Source organism: Rutilus rutilus (assembly GCF_951802725.1).
Source record: "Rutilus rutilus genome assembly, chromosome: 14".
In the NCBI taxonomy this organism is placed as follows: Eukaryota; Metazoa; Chordata; class Actinopteri; order Cypriniformes; family Leuciscidae; genus Rutilus; species Rutilus rutilus.
The window spans coordinates 18,493,615-18,503,606 of record NC_140219.1 but is presented as its reverse complement, the minus strand read 5'-3'; the positions used below and the strand labels follow the sequence as shown (position 1 = coordinate 18,503,606).

At 36.6% G+C, this 9,992-nt stretch overlaps 1 protein-coding gene across 3 annotated transcripts; it reads right to left on the bottom strand.

Annotated features, from left to right (window-relative positions):
• Window positions 1–276: 276 nt before the first annotated feature.
• On the bottom strand, window positions 277–9,632 carry sox3 (SRY-box transcription factor 3). 3 transcript variants are annotated; one of them, XM_084429908.1, is made up of 4 exons: window positions 9,444–9,632; window positions 7,553–7,627; window positions 7,359–7,478; window positions 277–3,359 (listed from the first exon to the last, which is right to left on the bottom strand). In XM_084429908.1, the coding sequence occupies exon 4, from the start codon at window positions 3,002–3,004 to the stop codon at window positions 2,105–2,107; it is 900 nt and encodes a 299-aa protein (XP_084286034.1). In that variant the 5' UTR covers window positions 3,005–3,359; window positions 7,359–7,478; window positions 7,553–7,627; window positions 9,444–9,632; the 3' UTR covers window positions 277–2,104. The 3 variants fall into 3 exon arrangements, with proteins under 3 accessions (XP_084286034.1, XP_084286035.1, XP_084286036.1); XM_084429909.1 differs by lacking the exon at window positions 7,553–7,627; XM_084429910.1 differs by lacking the exons at window positions 7,359–7,478; window positions 7,553–7,627; window positions 9,444–9,632 and adding an exon at window positions 3,476–3,679.
• Between the last annotated feature and the right edge of the window lie 360 nt (window positions 9,633–9,992).

The window sequence follows — 9,992 nt, the reverse complement described above, 5'->3', positions numbered from 1 at the left end:
AATTATTGATTGTGAATGAACAAATGATATTTCAAAAACAAGTTAAATCAAGCATCCAAAATCCTCCGTTGGAAAATCCATATCTGAACACCCACTTTTTCAGCCTAATGTAAACTTTAGGTAACTATCACTAAGAACTTTATTCTGTAGTTCTTTACAAAAGCATCTATGATTTTAAAAACCAACACATTGATCTAAAAAAAATGCATTTATATTTTAATCTCCTATCAAATATATATCTTTATTAGAAGAGAATTTTTGTTGAACCAGAGATGTTGTAAAGAGCCATTGAAGAATCTTTATTTTTATGAGTGCATGGTACACAGTACATATAGGCTACTATACATATTATATATTGAGGACTCAGTAGTGGAAATTACACCCTAAATTACAAAAGGCAGACCGAAACGGCCTTGTATGTTCCTCCTCTCCTTGGCCAACTATACAGCAAAAAAGATATGGAAAAAACGGTCCCTTGACAAACACACCAAAAGACAATATGGTGTAGTATTCAAATCATGCACAAAATAAGATACTCAAATATTTAACCTCTGTCTGACCCAACAAAAAATCGGCCACACTTGGTAACTCATTAAGTGAAATGGCAGAGAAATTATCCCTGTATTAATCTCTTATTATGAACATAATTATCAGAATTCATCCGCAGTTTCATCGTCTGGTTCTGACAAATTCAAGGGATTAAATATAGTTATAGTTAACCATAATTATACAAGTAATTTTGAGGAACTGTGTGTACCTACACGAGTCAACAAGTGAAAATGCAGGAGGAAATTACACACTTTAGAAAATTTTTGCATGACAGTTCATATGAGGTAAAACATTTTTTACATTTTTGTCCCTTTTAAGCGTTTATGATTTTGCACGTTGTTTATTTTTCTGTATTAGGCCTATATATTCTTGCAAATGAGAAATATCTCATCAATAAAGTGTATCTTATGAAAACAACGAATAAGTTCTATTTTATGGTTACTATAGTAGGCCTAGGCTATTATTGGGACTAAGGCTATAATATACACCAGTTGATACTTTAGGGGGAAAAGCCATCCGGTATTTAGGAAGATATATGAATTAGCCTATTCACTTATAGAATAATATTTATAGAGTCATTTACAGAACAATTGTATTTCTAAGCATTTGAGAGGCATACAAATATGCTATTTGCTGTTTGACGAGAATGTTTAAAACCAACTCACGCGGATTAACATCTGCTTGGTAGCGAGCGTGTCTGAATTCGCAAATTTACTCTTCATTTAACCGATCTCCTCAAATTACCACATTTGGGTTCAAGCGAATTTGACAAAGTCACTGGTTTCCAGACAGACATACGATTTGAACAACCAAATTAAAACCTTAAGTAAAAAAAAAAAAAAAAATTGATATCTAGTCATAAACTTTTTTTGTAAAACAAATTTATTCATTTAGTCTTAAGTAGAAACGTCAGTTTAAATAAAACTCTCAGTCCCACACAATGGATTAACATGATACTGCCATAACATCACAGAAAGGAAGATTCACAAAACAAGAGTGGAACATTTCAGCAAAGACGTACAGTGGTTCACAAGCTTTAAAAAAAAAAAAAAAAACTCACTATAAATAAAACAAACTTTGCGCTTGCGACCAGCACAGTATTTCATTTCAATAAAACCTAGTTCATAAATGAACAACAAAAAGACTACACAGATTTGGACAAAATCGACATTCTAAAAATAAGTGTAAACATTTATGAGTGAACATACTCTCTCCCTCCATTTTTTCTTTCTTTTTTTTTTTTTGTTTTGTTTTTGAAATACAGCCTCTTCACGAAGCCACGTGTCTTTTTCATAAAGACAAACTCTGGCGGCAAATAAGTCAGAAGTCCAATATTCTTCTACAGACGTTGATTGCTTTACAGCTTATGACAAAAGCTCCTCTGCAATGCAATTTATTCTGAAGTCCCAGATATGTCGTAATAAAATGCTTTCAAACGGACAACTCATTGAGATTAAAAATAGTTTATTTTTTCAAAAACGAAATTGAACTTCGATTCTTTTTGCAAACCAAAATGTTCAAGTATCCGAAGTACTTAGTCTTTTTTAGGAGTCTTTCAAATGTGGGTTAGGGGTAGCGTTCCGTTCACGCCAGTCCCTGCGCTTTGATAGTGCGGATGAACGCTGTGTAACCGACTGGTCTGTAGACTGGAGTGCTCGGCGCTGTCTCCTCCGGGCGGCAGGTACATGCTTATCATATCCCTCAGGTCTCCCAAACAGGCACGCTGAGAGTGAGAGGTTATGGCCGGTGGAGGAGAGCTGGGTTCCGTCTTGCACACTGAAGCCATGGAGCCCAAACCCATTGCACTGGAAGTTTGCTGCGTGTATGCTGGTGACATGCTGTACGTGGACGCCGCGTTCATATAGGTCTGGGCCGTGGACATCATCGGGTACTGAAGTCCCGCCATGTCGTACCGGTGCATCTGCTGAATCTGGGGGCTGTTCATGCTGGGATGCTGAGTGTAGGCCAGCTGGTCCTGCATGAGGGAGTACGCGCTGTTCGTCCAGCCGTTCATGTGCGTGTAGTCCATCCGCTGGCCCACCGAGACGGCACTGTTGACAGCGTTGGCACCGGGCGCCAAGAGTCCTCCGGGCAAGGAATACTTGTCTTTCTTCAGCAGGGTCTTGGTCTTCCTGCGGGGACGGTATTTGTAATCCGGGTGCTCCTTCATGTGCATGGCTCGTAACCGCTTGGCCTCGTCAATGAAGGGTCTCTTCTCGGCGTCAGTCAAAAGTTTCCAGTCAGCACCGAGGCGCTTGCTGATCTCAGAGTTGTGCATTTTAGGATTCTCCTGTGCCATCTTCCTCCGCTGACCGCGAGACCACACCATGAAAGCATTCATAGGCCTCTTCACCCGGTCCTGGTCGTTGGCACTGTTGTTTTTGCCGCCCGCCGCCGAGCCCGTGTTGGACTGCGGAAGGGGGCTTTTAATCTCGGTTTCCATCATGTTATACATTCAAACTACTTAAAAGTGGTGCTTTAAAAGCACTCGAAAGACAACGCTGATATTTAAAGAGTCTCACAAAATAAAGTAGTCGGTAGTCAGTCAAAAGTTCAGAGAGCAAAAACTCAAGTCACATAAGCACCGAACTCAAGTTTCAAATGTCTCCACAGCAGTCCGGTGTGTCTCACTCTGCTCTGCCACGGAACTCTGAAAAGTTGTGCGCTTAGCTCAGCTGTTAATAGAGGCTCGGCCATGTGATTTGGATTGACAGCATAACAATGAGCTCAGCGCCGACCAATCAGAGAGCGCATCACACTCCGCCATCCAAGCAGCGCGTTGTCCGGGCACCGCTGTGTTTCGGGATGCACTTTAAGTGGGATAAAATACATAAGTGGCATCTTTGCACTTTGACAATAGTAATCACTTTGCAAATATTGTTTTAAAGTGGTCGTTATTTAATGGAAAAATGTTAGCCTTCCTTACATTACTTTTGTAGCCCACCGATAGGGTTAAATAAATATTTGGAACTCCAAACTTTCATACGGAAAATGCGGAAACTGTTCAACGTAAAAAAAAAGAAAACAGAAAAAGAAGCATGTTTAATTTATTTAATAAAAATAAAGGCAAGAATCAGGTTAGATTCTACTTAATGAAATCAAACGTATACTGTAGCCTAAACTTTGCCTTACACTGACACGACAAAGGCAATAATAATTAGTAATTACACAAATAATAAGAATCAAATAATTTAATTCAAAGTTCGATCTTAAGCGACATGACAATCATGAGCTAATGCAAGCTTGGGTTTTGGTTGGCTAACTTATGCTCAAACACAGAGTTTTAGACTGTGGGAATTAAAGCTCTTAAAACTGACATTGATTAAAAGGACGATTTTAACACTTGTAAAATTACTCAACTATAATAAATATTTTAATAAACTAGGCTACTGAAGAAGCTATTTACATTATTTGTCTCAATTTATTCTAACTTTTATTTGACATCTCAGTAGTAGCCTACTGCATGTTTACAGGTTGAGCTGAAAATAACGGCAATCTAATTTTAATAAAATATATATATATAATAATTAAACAAAATAGTTTTGAGTTTTAAAAATACACGTCGCAATTCTTGCCAAGTGTCTACAAATTAAGTGCAAATACAAAATTAATACAGTAACGCCCCCCTGTGGATGAATTTTGTAATGTTCTGAAGCAAAACTAGACTAACTGATACTGCTACAACTCTATAAATTACTTTTTAGAACTGCCACGTCAATTTGGAGTGTATGTTAATTAGGCCTATTTATTTTTGCATTACCAGTTATTGCTAATTGCAGACATTGCGCGTTTTATCGCCTATGTGATTTACAAATGACTCGAGTAGTAAGACGTGTTGGGTTGGGAGAGGTTTTCAGTCTCCCGGGGAGAAACGACACCTTCGAAAGGGTCAGTAGCCTATTAGCACACCGTCCATCGAGAAGAACATCGACATTTAACACATTCATCGCCCCTGAGACTGAACGATTACAGCACTGAATATTCACGATGGGCTTTTAACACCACACACTAACGACTCAACCATTTAGAGAAGTTTCACCGTGTGTGACCGATTTGGACACGGACACCCACATGTCTCCGTTATTTACTTTCCAAACTGGTCTTAACAAGTGCAAGTGTTAGGATTATTCAATGCAGTTATTCAGACCCGATGTTTACATATGAAAAGCATTATAATAATTCATGATATAGAGCAATTTATAAGAGCGATCGGGTTACTAATTTGATATAGAGAAAACAAATAATGAAACATTGCCCAATTATAAATACGATTTTGGGTAGTCAGGTTAATTTGTCACGTCAAATAAAACACTGGTAGATAGCATTTGTGATTAGAAGGCTAAATAAATAAAAAAATCACTGAAAAATTATCATGGAGAAACAACCACAGCCATATCCAAAACTGGGGAAACCAGTGGGGCTTTTGTTTTTCAGTCGCTTTCAGTTTCATTAGAGAGATAAAGTAAATGTGTCATTTGGAACATCATTAGTTACTTTACATTAATATGAATAGCAGTGCACCAGCCCTTATATGACAAAAGTTCTAATTAGAGACTTATTCCACGAAACCGGTGATTTATCCGAGTGGTTTCAGGAACATATCCTCTTGTAATCTGCTTATGGAAATGTATGGAGACAGCGGGAATAGGAAAACTCCCAGTTACCCGGTGCTCGGTAATGATGGCTTCTGTTCTCCAAATTTCCTAATTAACGTGAGCTAAGGCCGAGGACCACCAGGAAAGCCTTCCAGTGTTCAACATCATTGAGCTCCGAAGGCTTCCGAAAATCACTCAAGTGTATGATGGTGGCAGTGAATTGTCAATTAGTGTAGTAGGCAATAGCGACTGTTCAAATGACCAGAATAGACTAAAACTGCCACTGTGCAGCAGATAAATACAATCCATTATATCTTAATTAACACTCAAAAATTAACAGCAAATGCAAACATCTAAAATTATTAACCTTTTCTATTGAAAGCATAAGGTGGAAAATTAATAAATCACAGTTAATTATTGCCTTATACGTCACATGTCGGACCTGAGAAATTAAGGTAGTTTTTATTAGCTGAACGTTTTAACAACTCGTTCTGTCGTGATGAACTATGGAGAGACCCACAATACCATAACAAATCACCAGGACTTCTATTCTTTATCACCGTGTAAAGTTTTTTTTTTTTTTTTGAACCCGTGTATTCAATTGTTAATTAGCTCAACTTTAACAATTAAAGTGGAAATAAATAATAATGCCACACAGAGTCTCAAAAATAAGTTTTTTTATTTTTAGTATATAAGTTCAAATAAGTGGACTTGATATAGTCAAATAAGCCTGCACGCGACACACCCGCTTTAAAAAACATGAGCTCGAGCCACAATTATGTGGGAAATCTATGAATATTTGGAATGATTTTTACGGGTTGAAAAGGGGATTATTTACCATTTAGGTGTACAAGAATACTTGTAGCCTATTATTTGTACCTTAAAAATGGCCATAGGATGGCTATATAAAATTATCCCGAGTAAGTGTGAAAAATAGTCATTTTGAATAATAGTAGGCTAGGCTATATTCTGTCTACAACATTTGAATAGCGCAATAACTGTAATACGTTAAACGACGCATGTAGCCAAAACGATAGTAGCCTACTAAAATATATATATTTTAAAAGTCTTTATGTATAATCTTCACCTCCGATTTTTTTAGATCAAATGTCCCCGAACCATTAAGCATTTCTCTGGAGTCCATTTGAACGTCATAACCGTATGAATTAATAACTTTTTTGTTTCAATTCACTGGCTACGAATAAGGACAGAGTTACCATGGTTAACAGAATGATTTTTCAATTGCAGGCACAATAAAGACCGTCTCATTGAGATTTGCATGATATTTGAACCGAATATGCAAATGAAGATGCAATTTCACCACGGTCTGTTATTCCTATTGTATTTCGCTGAATGGTTGCGTCCCCTCTGGTTCTGTGACACTGGTAAAATAATATTCACTGGTCAATTAAAGAAAAGAGGCTTGGATCTGACCTTCTTTCAGATGTCACTGTGACCTATTGGAGTGATATCCGTTTTATACTTGAAGCATATGAGTCCGGTCCTTAAAATAAAGCCAACAGTGATCATTGCTGTAAAACTGAATTACGCAAAAGAAAAAGAAAAACAACAACGCAATTTTTGTTTCTTATCCTATCTTACTTGAATTTATAACAAGCATTTTGAGTCACTAATCTTTTAAACTTTTTATTTAGGCTATTTTAATCGAAAAACAAGTTAATGTGCGCGTTTCTGATAATTCACAACACTTTTGCAATCGAAACAAATCATTTAATGTAGCCTATAATAGATCGTTTTGGTTTAGATTCCAGATAAATATTACAAGTCTTGCTTCCTCACACACATTGTCTGTCCTCAGCAATTTAGTAAAGCGCGCTTATACTGTTGCTCTGTCACTTTGTCACTTGCATGTGGACAATTACCGACGATCGAATGAACAACATGTGGGACTCAAAGCCACTAATGCGACAGCCAAATTTAGACATCACAATCAATCCAATTTTCCTCATTGTCAAAAGAAAATAAAAATATATATTTTTTCATTTTGAAGTTTCTATTTCTAAATGAGTGAAATATTAATTTCATTTAAATTCCCAACTAGGCCTATTTCAGACTTAACTGAAAAATAAAAACTAGATCAGAATGAAATTGTTTTAGCATTAGAGACTGAAACATTTTTCTCACTGATATTCCAACGCTATCTATCTGTTTCTTTGAGTTTCTTCACCATTAAAGGCAAGTCAGATTCAGTACCTGCAGGGAATGTACAGGTAAAGCACTGTTGAACACTAGAGCACATGCTGTCTTCCATTGAAGTCCACACAACTGTTTTGTCTTGGTATATACAGTCTGAGAAAAGATACGCACTGTTACCTGAAAAAGAAGAAATGTCCATCACACTCTAGATATAAAAGGATATAAAGGCATCACATATGCAGAAGACATACCATCTTAGTTGAGATGGTGCTCTGTTTGTCATGTAATACAGCAAACTAAAGTCCCTCCGTCACGCCTATTGTGCACTGTAACAAATTATATGATCAATAAGTTATGACAATAATATGTTTTTACAACGCTTTAACTTATCAGAATAAGTTAAGACATTTTTAACTTTTTTTATTAGTTATGCAAGATTCAACACATTTTTTTAAAGTCAGTTTATTTTAATTTAAGTTGAAATGACTTAAACGTCAAAGTGGATTGTACTTAATTTAAGGCAGCATTTTTTTTTAAATGTCTTTCTTTACTATAGAATCAAGGCATGACCACCTAAAGCTTGTGCATACATACACAAACAGATGTGGGGTTTTCTTTTCAACTACCCTTTTTAAATTGTTCAGATGTATGCCGAATGTTAATGTGCATTTACAAAGAATACGATCATTTTCACCGTATAAGAGAAGTGCGTTGCAACAGAAGAATCAAGGCATGTTTGAGAAGCTCTTTAGCCCAGTCGGTGATAAATAGGATTTGTGATCTAATGCAGCATGAAGCTAATGTGCACACATCATCTGCTGGGACATTAAGACATGCAGCACATGCTGTGAATACACAGTCCCTATTTGCTCCTCAATGACAACATTTTTCTACAATATCTTTAACTTTCAGGAGGAACATTTTAGAGAAACATTAATAAAACCCCATTTAGTACATGATGCGTTAAATGAAAATAGTTTTAACTACATTCATTCTAACCCGGTGAAAGCTAATTTCAATTAAACCCGCTGATTTAATTTAGCAGAAAATTACTATAAATATAGTTTTGATTAAATCACTGAGCAAATTCTAATAGCACAAGCAATTGTCTTTGAGTTTAGAGGTATTATTAGATTTGGCTGTGAAGGAATTTCTCAACGTGTTAAAGCGTAGTCTCTGTCTCCTGCACATCAGCACTGTGATAATGTTTATAATGTCTCTAGTTTAAGTGCCTGTCAGAAAAACGATTAGGGTATCATGTGAGTCATGCCTAGAGCTGTTTAATTATTTTAAAATGAGAAAATAAATGATAATTTTTTAAAATAAAAAACATAATTTTTCAAAAAATATCATATCGAGCATCCTGAGCAAAACGCAGCACGCATTTTTGTTAACTCCATGTTGTCTTTTATCAGTCAGACTTGCAGAATTGCCATCATTGAAATGCCATCATTGGCTGCTAGGCTAATTACAAACCTCATTATTTTCCATGTATCTTTTGAATCATTTCCATGTTCTACAGTTTCTCCAAAACAATAGAAACTTTCTCCTTTTTTGTTTGGCAGAGAATGCTGAGTTGTCTGATTTTGCTTTGCACCAAATGTGGCAAGCAGATGGCTTTTGTTTTAAACATAATTAAGATCCCACTAATCTGGTGCCTTTTAAAAATGAAACAGTCGCTTCGTCAGGCCTTCATTAGTTAAGATAATATTGTGGAAATGCACAATTAATTTGCAGGCTATATCTTTAATTAATTAAATACACCCAATTTTGTAATATGATTAATGCCACAAAGTTGTTATCTCTATATGATTCTAAAATTAATATACGTAACGATAATACTTTATGCATTATTAGCGAGAACTGAGGTTTTGGCTGTGGCAAAATCCCGATGAACTAATTACGCAGGGTAATTTATTGAATCTCGAGGAAAGAAACAAACAAGTATAAATTGATATATTAATCATGGGCTTCATTACGTTAATCAGCGAGTGATTTGAGGTGAAAATGACAAATCTCTGTTGAGCGCCGAGCACTTGATAATGGAGATACTGGCTATAAATTTACTCTACATAAAGGCCTCATTAAAATAAGCATAATTTAATTAAGAGTTAGCCATCGCCCTCCAAATGCATTAATTACCTTGGGTATGATGAGATGAGTTTTGGGATTACTGATGATTTCATTACGGCCGGTGTTGCTGCTAACTGTGGCAGGGACCTGCTGTTGTTGACAGGATAATGGATTGGGTGCCTGGGGATGAATCTGTTCACCTTGGCAGAGAGAGACACAGAGGAGACACAGAGGACTACGCCGGACCCCTATAGGTGGACACTGTCCATAATATTTAATAATTGCTAATCCTGAAAAATTACATCATAGCTTTAGTCCACTAACATTTTTATACTTATTAGACTCATTACTTTGGTTGCTCTGCTTTGACCTGGCAGGGAGGAAAGTCCTGATGGACCAAGTTATTTTGTAATCTGAACACTACTTAAAATGACCCATTTAAAGGGTCCTTCAAGAGCAAATGTGCATTACTTCCTCTATCTTTTTTTATCATGTATACTCGTTTGCCACTAATATGGCAGTCTGCCATCCTGCACACACACGCACTCTTTCTTCCGCTCTCTCGCTACTGCTGGGGTGAGAAGGGCGCAGTAGGGCTGACAGCTCAAAGCCCTGGAA